At 46.8% G+C, this 16171-nt stretch overlaps 1 protein-coding gene across 1 annotated transcript in view; it reads right to left on the bottom strand.

The window, feature by feature from the left end:
• NT5E (5'-nucleotidase ecto) overlaps positions 1-16171 on the bottom strand; it is a 649764-nt gene that overhangs the window by 291584 nt on the left and 342009 nt on the right. Inside the window, exon 2 of the mRNA XM_078648160.1 lies at positions 9975-10197. Coding sequence (XP_078504286.1) covers positions 9975-10197 — 223 coding nt within the window. The remainder of the gene's footprint in view (positions 1-9974; positions 10198-16171) is intronic.

Here is a 16171-nt window from a genome sequence, read left to right as displayed (position 1 = left end):
TCGTCTGCAGCTGGTCTGGGCGTGGGCACGAGGTTCTGGAATACCCTGATACCTTCCGGGCCTAAGTTGTGCAGAAGTATCCTCTTCTTCCTTTGACTGGGGAAGCCTTCTCCGTTCTCATCCTCCAGGGCTTCTATATAGTTCATGAAATACTCTCTCCAGTCCTCCCATTTCATCAATGGCTCTCCTGGTTTGGGTAAAAACGGGATCGGCGTCGTGAGTGACTTTGCCTGCGCACTCATTTTGGCGTGTCTTTCTGGTTCCGCCCCCTGGCCTCTCGGGCTGCCCGGCGCGCTTGCTCCTGCTCCGTGCGCTTGGTCCTGCTGGGGACCTCCTGTGCCCCCGTCTCCATTCCTCGCTATCTCTGCCAGGGCCTCTCTTTAGTGAGGCGCTACTTCTGGGTGTTCTCCCCTGGGTGTCCCTTCCTCAGGCCGGTCCTATGTGGGTGCTAAGGGGTTCTCCGTGGGGCTCTGTCTGGCTACTCGCCCTGATTCATTCTGTCCCCTGTACCTGGTGCTGATTTATCCCTTCTGCTGTTCTTCTGCTTGGTCCTGCACCACGTTCTCCTGCTGCCTTTTGTGACTTGGTTCCTCTTTGCTCCCACTGTGTCCTCGTGGTGGCCCTCTGGTTACTGTTGCTCCTCTCCTTCCTGTGCTGGGTTCCTGACCTGCAGGTGTTCTTCGTGCTTTCTACCCTTTTTTTTTTATATCCCACCCTCGTCGCCACTGTAAAGGTGCTCTCTCTCCTATGTAAATAATCACTAGGGCCAGGTTGAGGGTGTAGACACTGGTTTATTGCAAATTACAACAGCAGGAGAGCGCCGGGCGTCCGGTGCTCTCCAAGTCTCTGCGGCGACTATCGCTCGCGCTGTGTGACCTAAAATGGCCACCGCGCGCGCTACGTCATAATGTAGCGCGCATCAACTAGAGCGCGACCCTACAGGGGGGAGAAGAGGTGACGGACGAAGCCGAGGCAAACAAAGAAAACAAAAAACACCTCCCTGCCGCATAACACTCCTCCTCCCCGATGTTTTACTTCAGGCCCGTCCGTCACTGGGTCCTGATCTCATTGGGGGCAGTGCATAACTTTGACTCCTGGATTAGCCAAGGGGTTAGCTCTACTGCCAACCAGCTGCTAGTGGTAAACGGTGTTCCCCTCCTTCAAAGCCCTGTTTTTCAAACGTCCTGAAAGAATTGAAACGGGGCTGTTACAAATTGGAGCGTAGCTGGTGGCTGGAGTATTGCCCCTCTGCCAAGTCTGTACTTCGCACTGCCCAGAGAGAATACTATTCTGCCATTAGGAAAGCAAAAAGTAACTACTATGCTGGGAGGATCACCAATGCTAACAACAATAGTACGGAGATTTTTGCTATCGCAGAGCAAATGGCACTACCTTCCTCTGTCCAATGGTGTGAGGTCATGTCCTCCTTTTTTATTGGAAAAATAACTAAGATTCAGGACAGCCTGGGTGCTGCTCTTTCTGATCAGAAGAGTGCTTCCCTGGCACTCCCGCTGCCCCTTAGTCCTCCTACCGACCAGTTCAGGCATTTCTCATCGGTGACCGAGCCCGATATTTTAGCTATTTTTAAATCTTTGAAATCTGGCTCACCCACTGAACCATGCCCAGCCCGAGTTTTAGCGGGGGTAGCAGAGGTGGTCAGCTCAGAGGTAGTCAAGATTATTAATCTCTCCCTTCAGACGGCCACTGTTCCCACGTGCTGGAAGCAGACCAAACTCTTATCCCTTCTCAAAAAATCGGGGCTAGATCCCTCGGTTCCATCAAATTATTGCCCCATCTCCCTCTTGCCAGCTTTGGCAAAAGTTTGTGAGAAGGTTGTATTTCGCCAGCTGGAGGCTTTTGTGGAAACATCTAATGCTTTGCACCCTGCTCAATCCGGGTTTCGAGCCTCCTACAGTACGGAGGCGGCATTGGTTGAAATGACTGAGGCAATCAGGGAGTGCCTAGATGGAGGCGGCAGGGCGGCTCTGATTTTGTTGGACCTCTCTGCTGCCTTCGATACGGTGACCCATCAACTTCTTCTTGACCGGCTGTCATTTATTGGCATTACCGGCTCTGCTCTGAAATGGATTGAATCGTTCTTGGATAACCGTACTCAGCAGGTCTGGGTGCCCCCCTATTCATCCTCTGCTTTTCAACATCTATCTGACCCCCTTGATTGTTTTAGCGGAGGAACTGGGTGTGAAAATTATTGCCTACGCGGATGACACCCAGCTGCTATTTACTTGGAGGGGTTCGGATCTGGATACTAAGACCGCTCAGACCTGGCATTCATCGGTTTTCCGCTGGGTTGCACATGCCCAACTTAAGTGCAATGAGGAAAAATCGGAGGTACTCCTATATGGTCAGTTCCCCTCCGCCTTCAGAGAATCACTGTGGCCTCCCAATGTCCCTTGTCCCTGCTCTGTGGGGGATCCGGCAAAAAACTTGGGGGTTTGGTTTGGGGAAAATCGACGGTTTGAAGAGCACATTAAAAAACTCACAGGAGTTTGCTTTGGTACCCTCAAGCCCCTACGTAGGTTCTTCCCCTATGAAATGGTAGCGCGTGCCCTTATCCTTTCCCGCCTCGAATATGCCAATGCTTTGTTCATTGGCATTCTGGCCTATCTGGTTAAGAAACTCCAGATCATACAGAATGCCGTGGCTAGACTCCTGTTCAACATCTCGCGGAGATCTAGTGTCTGGCAACATTTGTGTGATCTGCATTGGCTACCAGTGTCCCAGCGGGTGCAATTTAAGGCCCTCATTCTATCTCAAAGGGCCATTCATGGTCCAGGGCCAGCGTATCTGAGGAGACGTTTTGTCCTGTATACGGCAAACCGCCATCTACGATTGGCCATCCAGTGCCGGCTGGTCATCCCATGGTTTCGTAGGGCGCGTTTAGGGGGCCAGTCCATCTCTGTGAAAGCAGCTGCTGCCTGGAACGCTCTTCCTGTGGAGCTACAGCATACACAGGACTTCGGTCTTTTAAAAAAAAACTCTAAAAACTTATCTCTTCAAAATGGTTAAGTAATTTTTCGGCCCACTCTCTCACCTTCAGCGCACGAGCCAGGACACTCTAGAGTATTTGAGCGCGTTATAAAGCCCTGTATAACATAAAATAACATAACATTCCCACTGTGCTTGCTGTGCTGTTGCAATCCCGAGTGAACTGGTTCTGGTGAGTATTTGTCTGCTTGTGTGTGTGTGTGTGCGTGCGTGTGTGTGTGTGTGTTTGCTTGCCTGCTTCTGTGTATGTTTGAGTGTGAGAGAAAGCGAGCTCAGAGAGGAAGAGAATCTGGACACTCTCAGGAAGTAGTTTTAAAGACATGCTTGGAATGCTTTTGGGTGTGCATCGTCTGCTTGTTTCTGTGTGTATTAGACATATTGTGCCAAAAGCAATCAAGTAGGAACGGTATGACAATGAGAAGCTTCAAATATTGCAAAACAAGAAAACATTAACATATCGTGTTAGTATCATCATGTCTTGCCCTGCCTCTAACCCGCCCACTAGCCACTCCCCTAGCTCAATTTAATGAGCACCTACACTTATTTTTTCCCATTTAAGTACTGGATTAAAGGGAAAGAATCCAGACTACATTGCACATCCAGCATTTTCCGTGACCGGCACAGCACTTTTAAGGAGAGGCTAGAGGTGCACAGACTGGTAAATTAGGTGGGAGGGTGTCACTGTGCAGTATTTTGATTTTACTGCGACCTATCAAGAAGTTAGATAGCCCAGCAGGTCGAGTGCCGGCTGCAATAATCCTGCTATACCCTGCTGCAAGACATTGCTTGAAATCATAGCGAGATTAGTAGTGTTTGTTCCCTATGGCTTATTGTGACACCGTTTCTTCACATTGAAGAGTTTAACTTTCTGTTCCCAAGTAATGGGTTTAAGTTATTGTCTTTGGTTTTAAAACCATTTCCTGCACTTTAGTTACGGTTTCCAACCAGACATAAGTTGGAAACCGTTGCCATGTCGTGCCGCTCTCATAGGGTACGGGGTGACAAATATGTGTCAAAAAAATTGAAAATCTTTCAGTGCAACAGGACACATTTTGTGACAGTATTTATTACTTTATTATTTTGGCATTTTTCCACTTGTTAACACTGTCTGGACATTGGCTTTCTCAAATGAGTACTAGTATAACACCCCAATATAGCATAAGCATCAGAAAAATGGCCAGTTAAACTTTGCAAACTCGTATTTGTCAAAATCTACAAATTATGCAGCAAGTGCTGAGTTACATGGCTTATGCGGCAAATCCATAATTGCGAACAAACACAGTGGCTGTAAAATTGCACAATTCCAGAGACCTTGGCCTATGCAGACGAAATGCATTGCTTCTGGTCTATGGTTTAGACTGTATGCCACAGGATAAACCATTCAAGTGCAGCACAGCTCAAATTGGAATAGGCATGTGAATTCTAAGCATGGGCGTAAAATCCGTTCCGCTCGCGGATTTTGCGGATTTTCGGTAAATTCGCAATCCGGGAACTCACGCGAACTTGCCGAAAATTCGTAAAATCCGTGCGAAGCGGATTTTTTGCTTGGTCGCACTTGCCAACTAGAATACTATACAATTTCGCGGGAGTAAATACTTGCGAACACGTAGATGCGGCGGGCAGCGACAATCTCGCAATTGCGAGATTGCAAAATTTGCAATTTCGCACAAGAAATCCACCAGCAGGCAGCATAAACCTTGAAAATTATGATTTTTATCAGAATAACTCCTCAGGTTGACATTTGCCTGCACTTTTTCTTTGCAAGGAGTCCATTTTGGTGGGTGGGGGTGGGAGGGAGGAAGTGCCCCACAATCTCCAACTTCCTGTTCCTGTCCACCAGGCTCCTCCCAGTGCTTTCTTCATGTGCTGGTCACTTTGATTTGGATCTTGACCTGGAAGGATTACTTTTGTGGATGCTGCTGGATATTTGGATTTTTGCAAAACTGAAAGCACTCAGCAGGTGCAAAAGTTCAATCTTATCATCATTAGTAACCATTCCCTGTAGTGCTTCCTGAGGGGGCCCTTCAGAGTTCAGCAAATTACAGATAAGGAAGCAGGTGCCAGCCAGACTGGAAGTTTAAATTCAGTGACACATTAATCAACCCCAAATTAATTCATGTCAGTTGAAGCAGGGCAGGTGTGCTTGCTTTTTTTCACCCCCATAATCTACAGTGATAAACCAACCAGAGGGTGGCAGTGATGTACCAGAGGGTGGCATGGGTGTACCAGAGGGTGGCAGTGGTGAAACAGAGGGTGCTGTGAACCTGTGATGATGAACCAGATGTAGAAACAACATAGTCGCGGCCGTTGCGAGCCGACAAGTAAGTTCGCAATTGCGAACTGGTACAGAACCCTCGCGAACTGGCAGAAATCCTTGCGAACACAAAAAAAAAATCCGCAAATTCGCGAGAGTTCGCGGATTTTGCGGATTGCGAATCCGTAAATACGCAAGTTCGCGGATTGCCAATTCGTAAAATCCGCCCATGCTTAGTGAATTCTCATTTGATAAATGGTAGATAAGATCCAACTTTGTTAACCAGTGGCTTTGCCCTCTAGATGCAAACTGCAGGTCTAGTATTGATAAAAAAAACTGCTCTACGACATCAGTCACAATTACATCTTGTGATCTTAGGCCCACCACTTTCAAGATTTACCAGACACCACTGGCTACACCCACAGGGGTAAGACACAATCCTGCCACTCTCACTCCTGTTATCTGAGGGGTGGTACCCTGAGACTGACTTCTTAGCCCAGGGTCTGTACCCTGAGAATAGACAGGCACCTGGCAGTCCAGGACGTCCAGGGAGGACCCACATCACCGAACATGGGTGACACACTCTGCCAGTGTCATGCAGTGGTCTGCCTGGTGCAGATCTCTAGTCCTCTATCTCTGTGACAGTACAGGCAGCAACTCCAGGTCAGAAGTCTTGGGTCAGTCAATGTTCTGCCCATGGGCATGGGTTACCCTACATATCGGTACTGGAAGATACTGCCCAAGGGAAACCAGCTATTCCACCACCATGGTCTGGCTGGCAAAGGAACCTTAAATCTGTAAGTGTCTACCTGAAGTAATGATCACATTCCCTGTCAGGGTGAAGACATGGAAAACTAGATTTTCCACGTTCATGGTCTGGGACAGGTATCCCTCAGGGCAGTGACAAGGGCCCCATGCACTGTGATTTGGAGGAAGTGACAACTCCTACATCAGAGATCACCAGCGTTCCTCCTGCATCTACCTCCCAACTAAGAGACACTAGGGCATGCTCTAACCTCTTCTCCTGGGGACAACCTCTCATCAAGGCCACATTGGCCACTCCTGATTCTCAGAGATTCTCTTGGTACTCAGATGCAGTTCTCTCTGGCCCCTCTCATGGGCTAGCAGGGCCTCTTTCTCCTCCAAGGCCAAGCCAACATTTTCTCCTCTGGTGCAAACTCTTCTACTGCTGTAAGGACTTGGTTTTCTCCTATTTTTGATGTCTCTGTCAGTTACCAGGCCACTACTTACCACAGCCCCTCTCAGGAGTCATGAAAACACCACACTTTTAGAATACCTACCTGAGAAAGGATCAACACTGAAGACTAGAAATACTTCAGATCTATAGCCATAGTTAGGAGGACATATGTAAAGCAACACAACGCACCACTGTGCGACAACACCTTCCGGTGAAACAACGCACCACGACGCGAGAGAACGCACCTCAGTACGAACAATGCCTTCTGGCGAAACAACGCGCCACTACGTGAGACAAAACAACGCACCTCTGTGCGACAACACCTTCCGGTGAAACAACGTGCCACTGCACGACACAACGCACCTCAGTACGAACAACGCCTTCTGGCGACCGAACACATGCCTCCACTATGCTGGGGTGAAGTACTTAGAATTTGGACTTCCCTGCTGGGAGCCGATTTCCCTCCCATATCAACAACTACCCGTTAGAGGGGAATCACCCATCCCTCTGTAGGCACTTGGTAAAAAAAGGGGCCCGACCTTCCCTCACAAGGAATACAGACAAATTATATGCTATGGGGTTTCTTTATTACACAATGATAGAATGACAAAAGAAAGAAATACCTAAACATTACAGTAGACATTCTTCACAATAGCAATTACTGACATATACATTTATGCTGAAAATGAAAGAAATGGTTAGACGTAAGTAATCATATAACAAGTGTCATTGGAACACCTCAACATGATCTTAGTCATCTTGCACTGGGAGAAAGGCCCGTCTCTCTCTCTCTCTCTCGCTCTCGCTCTCTGGTCAGGTCATGACTCTCTGTTACACAGCCACGACTGCACGTCTGCACCGTGATGTATCACCAGACGCCAAAACCATCAGACCAGAACTTCTCATCTCCGCAACTGACTCTTGTAACTCACTCTCCCTCTCGGGCCTCTTTCTCTAATATGGAATGCAACCCTCCATCGAAGCTTCTAGAAAGCTCCACCTACCTTTCCCACCCGATTCCTGTACCACTTCGTACCATGAGAGCACAACAAGCAGCTGGCCAAGAGTTTTGCTATGACTCCGGCATCGAGTGAGCACATTCCTCTGATAAGAAACGGTTCTCTCTAGTTTAGAAAGGGTGCACAACATGTCAGAACTAAAACCTAACCTCTTACCTAAAGAGGCTTGAAGGATAGCGACAGCTTAGAACATGGAGTCACTCGAGCATAGGCCTCTATGCCCGAAAAGGAGCAAAAGCGGCATACAAGGAGGCATAAGATCATGCCAAAGCAAGTAGGCAAGCCCTGCCATTAAGTAAGATAAAGTCGGAAACAGAAAGAGCATTGACAAGCCCTGCTTTATAATCACACATACCCAAATAACAGTAAAATATACTGAGATGGTGATGGGCAACTGTCATAATCAGTCCAATTGTTGAAAATACCTCGGTCACTACAACTGCCTTTTCTCCTTAGCTGCCAGGGCTCCTTTCTTTTCTTTTCTTCTTCTGCCAGGTTTTTTTCTTCCAAGTGGAAGGTTTCCAGTTGTGACTTCAGATTTCTTTCTCCATGTCTGTACTCTACTTCAGTCAGGGTCAGGCTGCAAGAAGCAACACTGCTCTCTGCTCTGAACAAGGCGGGGGATCTGGCTCCTGTAGGCTCCTTCTCTCCTGGCATGACAGCCTCTGCAGGGGTCATTGTAATTCCATCCTCTTCTTGCACTAAGAGACTCACAAGGGTGGCAGGCAGAGCCCAATAGGAGGTCCAGTCAAGTCCACTTGCCACTGATCAGCTGGGTAGTTGCAGGAAAAGGCCTCTTGTAGCCATTTTTTTATCAGTGTCGCTGTAACAGGAGGTCACCTATATGACCTTTGCAGTCTATTTCTTTATCCTGGGTACAAGAGGGAGACCAGCTCCAGTCTTCTAAATTCTTCTCAGGTTTCACACAGCAGGTTCAGTCCTCTTCTGATCTTCCGTAGGGTCAGATGTGTTCTGAAGTATGTGCCTGGAGATGCCACAGTAATGACGGCAATGAGCTAGTGGGTGGGAATAACCATTGGAGACACCCTAACCAATGAAGTGAAGGTTGCTGTGGCTAACCCTACCCACCTTGAGCATTTATAAGATGGCTGAATTATTCACCCAAACTAAACCTGCGCTCTGAGGGCTGGGAGTGTGCGTTGGGAATGCACTATGATAAATCCTAATGCTCCCCCACATCTAACACAACAAAAATCCAGTGTTAGGCATTCCCTGTACCAACAACAACCTCAGAGACTGAAGTCTTGAAGGACAAAGCTGTGTTTCAGCAACCAGATAGTGAATACACACAAATTGTTATGCCACTCTGTTTCCCTCCTTTGAAGTGCACCCCAAATGCCATATGAAAAACCCCACTGGATTTGTCAAGCAGGATGTGACATTCAAGCTGAATTTGACACTCTAATGTCAAAGAGAATGCACACAGCCCGGCCGTCACTCTAAACCAGTTCTGAAGAAGTGGGGTTGGTGCTTGGCTGAATAGAAAGACAGAAGGGGAGGAAGGCCCAGTTGTGAGCTACATCTGCCTGTGGCAGGGGAGACCCCTTTGACCTGCACCAAGGGAGGACAACACCTTCCCATATCCAAGACTCATTATCCCTGTCCTGGAAGCAGTTCACACTTCCCCACACAAGGACCATCATGCTTCCATGTGACAGCTGAATACTTACAGAAAGGCCTCTAGAGACTGTAAGGATTATAAAGTACTTTCTCTTTAATAGTTAGACAAAATGCAACTTTACCATTAAACTGGATTTTGTTTATCTATTAAAAAGAGTCCTTGAAATACTTCGCTAGCGACACCAATCCGAAATAGTTTTTTAATGTAATCGAGCATTTCCCTGCGGATGCAGCCAGGCTTGCTATAGTGACAATAGCTTTTATGCTTTTTCACTTTAACGACATGTGGAATAGTAACATATCCTACTTTTAAATATTAAGCACCCTACCCTATGAGTTAAGGGGCCTACCTAAGAGGTGACTTATTGATATTTTAAATGAAAGTTTAAGGCTGTGAAAAGGGCCTTGTTTGAGAGATTGATTGGCAGTTTGAAACTGCACACCCTGGCCACAGAGCCTGGGGACCTGCTTAACTCTTGTCACTGTAGTGGGTGAAACAAGGGGTGGTGCAGCCCACAAGTGACTTTTAACTTACAGGCATTTTGTATCTAAACTAGGGGCCTGTAGGTAAATGAAATGAGTCAATCAGGTGTATACTAATGTCATCATGTTTAAAGGGGAGCACAAGCGGTCTACCATTAGTTAGCAGAGGTAAAGTGCACATAGTCTTATTGCTAGCAAAAATAGGGTTCATCGAAAAGACAAACAAATCAGGGTGATACTGCGGAAAGTGCAAATTTCCAACATGTGCATTCCCAGGAAGAACCCTTTCCACATCTTTCAGACCTGAAGAAATAAATATACATGTGCTACAGTCGGCGGACACAGCAATATAACATGTTTACGAAGATCATACCTGTATCAGAAAGGACAGGCGTCTCAATTGACGTGTAACCAACGATGCCCACTTTTTCACCACCAACATCCAAGATTTTATATGGCAGAAAATAGCCAGCCAGTTTTGCAGCAAGTACATTGTCCGGGTGTATATTCGCACTCAGAACGGGAAAATTCACATTTTTAAGGAATGGCGTCAATAATCCATCGACACCATTATCGAACTCGTGGTTACCAAGTGCCTGAAATGTGGAAATATATATGTTACCAAAGCAGAAAGGCAATGGTCACAGCGGAAAGAAAATATATTTTTTTATTTAGCTTAATAATGATATTTCTAGTCAATACATAATCATCCTGCAGATTCTTCACATTATGAATAGTACTTCCAAGCTTTAAAATGGTATGGAAAACCTTCCTCTGCAATGACTCTCCAGCATCACCAAGTATTTCCAGACCTGACGTCATCAGGGTATATAGGCTCTAACCTGTGCTTTCGTCCTTCCTCAAATCTTTTCTACTCATCGCGGAGTGCACAGGAACTGAAAGAGACACGATTGAGACAAGCACAGCAAAACAAATTAGCATACCTAGGGGTCCTATTAATCCTATTAATCAGGGGCTCTAGCTCATCAGAGAGGAGATCGGGCGGTATGGAATGTGCAGCAAGATTATGCTAAGAATAACACCTTGTGCATTTCAGATATTGTAATATCCCTGCATACAGAACAAATGCACAGCCCATAATATACCATCATAAAAGTACACACAGTCTGTAATAATATTACCAGACATCTATGAGAATGATTGTGCCTGTAACTTCACAATAGGCCCGAAAAGTCCCTTGATCTACATTGCAATGGTTGCTGAGTGGCTAAGAAAATAGCGAATCATTACAGTAAGCTGCGTCCCACAGCCATTCTTTATACTTTGGGTAGGGAGCCTTTTAACCAGAGAGTCTTCTTTAGGCCTGGCCAAATGAGGCAGCATGGCTGTAACCCTTCTAGCCGACGTAGAGTCGCCAGCCCCGTAGCCCAGCAGAGCAGGGACACGCATAAAAGCCATCACACAGTCTGCGATATCTTTGATAGTTTTCCACATCTTTTTACAAAAGGAGATGTTTGAAGGGCAAGTCAAGGCAACATGTGAAAAGGCCGCACTCACACAAGGGCAGCGTTGACAGTGGGTACTGATTCTATTGTCGCATTCATTCATAGAGACTGGAGAGTATTACATTCTATTCATAATTTTAAAATGGAGGAGTTTGTGTTTATAGTTCATTTATTTATAAAGCTTTGTATAGCGCGGACATGACACCCAAGTGGGTATCAGAGCGCTTTACATGACAAGAAGTAGCGTAACAATTTCACTGGTAAACAAAAACATGCACAAGAGTCATGGGGCCTCATTTATGAGACAAACAAAACACTACGGTAGGGGGGGACCTAGGGGAAGTTTACAGACCTTGCTCTGGGTACAATCCCCAACAGGCATATCAACAACAAAAGGTACCAGAGGGTCTCGAGGAGTGTGCCCACATGAAACAGAAAGCCAACCTTTCCCGGTGAACCACAGTGATACAGCACAGAAGATTCTCAACAGGATGAGGAGAATACCCATCAGTCACCATGTGGATCCGCCCTTCATCATTTGGGATTTTATCCGTACCACCCGTCTGAGGAGCTCGGTGCCACACTGAGAGGTCAACCCGGTGGTAAGGGGGTTCCTCAAAGGAGAATGGCAGTGACAGTGTGGTAGACCACTTGATATTGGTAAGTGGCCCTAGGTGTGGGACTGGGGTGTGCAGTGCTGAAAAAAGTGATAACGTGAAAGAAACCCAAATAGTGTATGTTTAAAATTGGTTTGAATAGGCACTTGAAAAAAGTTTATTCCGTGTCTGCCTAACATACCAAAGTATAAAAACAAATATAACCTAAGGCCTTCTCATAAGGTAGACTGCTCTAGGTTAAAGTAGGTCAACTAGTTTCTGCAATATTGGGACTATAGTTCCCTTGCATTCTTCAGGACCAATCTAAATAAAAACTACTGCACCAAGTGAATTAAAAATAATGAGTGAAAAATGACACCAGGGTAACAGTGCAAGTGCTGATAAGTCACCTGAACGCTCCCGGTGCCTTTACAGTCTGTGTTAATCACTGAGGAGAGAAAAGGTGGGTTAGGTATGGTTAACAGTATTCAGTGGGCTGACCAGAAAGTCCAATTTATGTGGATCAAGCTTTGCATCACATTAACTGTGTTGACATATAGGCAATAAATACTCATATGGCCAGAATTAGAATATTCGGAGAGACAATTTCATAAGCCGAATATATCGTCGTCCTTACCTAGATCTGTAAGGATGACCAGCCTCACCCCACCTGGCAGTGGCTCAGGGGAAAGATGAAGCACCGCTCTATAAAACATGCAAGAAACACGTAAAAAACACAACACACACACCAGGAGTAAAGCACTTCCTCTGAACGATTGCCGACAAGCAGTGGTATCTGTATCTCTACTTCAAGGATCTTTATAGTATCCAACACTCGCGGGGCCAGGGCTGTGTCTAGAGGCTGCTGTCGTTATTTAGAAAAACGCGGCTCTGCGCGTTTAAGGGCAGCGAGCGCGAGGTCTATGCTCAGTTTCAGAGGTAAGTAAAATAAAATCAAGGGAAGAACGCGGGAAAGCGCGTGGAACAGCGACATGCTTCGCCTACCTCTCCGTCGGTACTCCGTGCCGGCGTCCTGGCCGACTGGGGAGGTGACGAGAGGCGGGGTAGCAAAAGTATATAAGCCGCGCTCCTATCGGTCGCCGGGTCACATGGGTTGACTAGCGGACCTATGAGCATCTAGCAGAGTTTAGACGAGCCCTCTCATCTCATTGGCTGAAGCAGCCTGAATTGAAAGCGTACATTGGCCAAACCTGCATAAAGTAGTCATGGTGACGCGGGTCCGTACCCGTTGTAAACACAGCACGGACAGGATCCCGCAAGCAGGGTGAACTCCGAAACGTCATAGCGATCTTTCAAAAGAAGACGAATGAATTAGATTTCAATGACTGTCGCCTCCTAAGGCGGCCAAAGAAGAAATAGACACGATGGTTACTGTGGTTAGTGTTAACCGAAAGTGCGTCAAAGAGATCTTTCAAGAAGACGAATGAATTAGTTTTTAATGACTGTCGCCTCCTAAGGCTTCCAAAGAGGAAATAGACACGAAGGTCACTGTGGTTAATATTAACCAAAAATGCGTCTAGTGAGGCATAATAGAAACATAACGCTACTGTTTTAGGTGGAATAACCTAGACACAGTGATCCATATATATTGCTAGGATCAGTATGATCTGGTCCTGTTTATAGGGACTGCATCCCACGTGGGGTCACGTGGCGATCAGGATGGACAAAATCAGCCACGGGCTGTGGCTCGGCCATTGTGGCTACATTTAAAAGGGACGGAAGAATTCTCATACGTCATTACCAGCCAACAATGCAGGTTGAAACAATGGGGCCCTGCACTATTTTTCTGGGCAGAGTCATAAGGAGGACCAGGGGATGTCATCGTTCAGACCCCCTCTGTGTGTCTTCAATCTCAGCACCCACCTTTGCTCTTTTTTCAGGAGGTACCTTGTTACATCAGCTGTGTGTTTCGGAATAAATGGTTGCTCCAAAATAGTCCATTGGAAATCCGTGGCTGAGTGCTTAGCTTCTAGAAAGTGAGCAGTTAACTTAGTGGCTTGTCTGGCACACCTGATGGTGCTTTTGTGTTCAGATATGCGTATGCGGACCTTACGGGTAGTCATGCCCACATACCTGTAGCCACATGGACAAGTAATCAAGTAGATCACATGATCACTGCTGCAACTCGTGAATTTGATTTGTTTCCACGGTCTGACTGTGCCAATGTCTATCTCCTGTGACTTACTAGTTTGTGCACAAGCCTGGCAATTCCCGCAGGGATGATGTCCCTGGACGGGTGGAAGGTTCCAAAGTGACCCTACCGGCCTTGGTGGTTCTTCAAGTGGCCTCGTGTGTACTAGTCTGTCTCTAAGATTTGGGCCTCTCTTAAAAGACACCAGAGGACGAGCGAGTGTTAGGCTTCCAGAGTTTAAGATAGGCCAGTGTTTCTTAACCAAGCTTTGAATGTTGTTAGAAAGACTCCCAAAAGTCTGGACAAAAGTGAGGCGTTCTAACTCGGGCTTCGGAGGTCTAGGTTCCAACAAGGCCTCACGATTATTATTCATCGCCCTTTTCAAAGACCTCTTCACAAGTTTCGGGGGGTATTTCCGTGCCACCAGTTGCATACTTAAGTCCTTTGCATGTTGTTTGAAGGCTGTTGTTGTGGAGCAGTTCCTCTGGACACGTAAAAATTGGCTGAAGGGTAGACTCTCTCTTAATGCTTTTGGATGATTGCTATTAAATAGCAGCAAAGAGTTCCTGGCAGTGGGTTTCCTGTAGAGCTCTGAACGTAGTCCTTCTGGGCCAGCAGAGATCAATAAATCTAGGAACGCTAGTTGGTGGTGCCCGATTTCAATGGTGAATTTAAGATAGTTGTTTCTTCCATTCAACCATTCAAGAAATTCAAGGCAACTCGCACTAGACCCTCTCCACACCACAAAAATGTCGTCGATATACCTTTTCCAGGTCATTAGGTTATCGACGAAAGGATTCTCATTAGTCAACACGTGACTCTGTTCAAATGAATGAACATATAGGTTAGCCAGGCTGGGGGCATAAACGCTCCCCATGCTGGTCCCCGATGTTTGTAAGTACACCTGTTCTTCAAATTGGAAGAAGTTCTGTTTCATGGCCATGGTGGCACAGGCCATTATGAATCCAACGGGAGTGATGCTGTCCAATTCCCTGGATTCTAAAAGTTGGTACACTACTTCCAATGTCTCATCCTGAGGGATGGAGGTATATAATGCCTCCACATCAAAAGACACTAAGAGGTCCCTCTCTGTGTCGAATTCAATATCAGGTAGTAGCCTCAATAAATCAGTGGTGTCCTTGAGATAAGTGGGCATCTCCAGTACCAAAGGTTTCAGGAAATGGTCCACGAAGGTGGAAAGGGGTTCCAAGGCTGATCCAATCCCCGAAATAATGGGGCGCCCAGGGGGCGGTCGTTGCTCTTTATGAACCTTTGGTAAGGTATAAAAGTAGGGCATTTTAGGGAATTCCGTGCACAAGTAAAGCGCTTCGGCTGGTGTGATCCATCCCTCAGACAGAGCTTCTTCAACCATGATTTTGATGTCCCGTTTCAAGCCTTCAGTAGGATCATAATTCACAGGAGTGTAGGCATGCCGGGTACTCAATTGTCTCAAGCACTCAGCTCGGTAGACCTCAGTGTCCAAAAGGACAATTGAGCCGCCTTTATCCGCTGGCTTTATGGTTAACTCTTTATTATCTGTCAGGGATTTCAATGCCAAGTGATGTGACTTCGGCAGATTCTGGAAAGTCTTGTGCTTGGTGCTGAAGAGCTCATCCAATTCCTTCTCTACCGCTTGTTCATAGGCTAACACCTGTGGAGGCATCAGATGAGTGGGGGGAGTGAAGGTTGATTTGCATTTTAAACCAGTATTCGTATCAGCATCATCCTGTGTTGAGGCTTCTTTTCCAGCAAAGAAAAAGTGAAGTCTAATCTTCCTCAGGAACCTGGCCACCTCCAAACGAGTTTCGAACTCATCATTCTGATGGGTCGGCACGAAGCCCAGTCCTTTATTGAGGGCCTCCTCCTCAGTTGGGGTTAGAATATGTTGGCTCAGGTTCATGACTATACTGGAGCTGCACTGCTCTGGCCTGCCTCCTTGTTCTTGGACGAGTTGCTCCTCAGTGTCCTCCCTTCTGTTGACGATGGGGGGGGGCTGAAATGGACCTGAGGCTGTGGGTTCCCTCTCCTCCTGCCTCGGGATCTGCCCCGGCCAAACCCTAAAAAAGGCTGCCCGTTAAAGTTGTTGGAGGGGAAGTTCCCTGGGAAATTCGTCATGGGTGGGCCCATAGGTTGTTGAAAGGGGCCAGGTTGTTGTGGAGGGTAGAAAGGTGGCATACTACCGTAGTGCCAAGGATTGGGTGGCCACCATTGTTGTTGCTGGTTGCCTTTCCAGTTGTTTTTGAAATTCCGTTTGCCTTGCCCCCGCCCTCTAGTGTTAGAAAAATCACTGCTGGTGTCACTACCTGAGGTGTTGTCACCTGAACTGGATGTACTATAGGATGATCCCTTTCTGCGA

The sequence above is a fragment of the Lissotriton helveticus genome, chromosome 6, assembly GCF_964261635.1.
Source record: "Lissotriton helveticus chromosome 6, aLisHel1.1, whole genome shotgun sequence".
Classification (NCBI taxonomy): domain Eukaryota; kingdom Metazoa; phylum Chordata; class Amphibia; order Caudata; family Salamandridae; genus Lissotriton; species Lissotriton helveticus.
The sequence above is the reverse complement of the archived record's forward strand: the minus strand, read 5'-3'. Positions and strand labels throughout refer to the sequence as shown.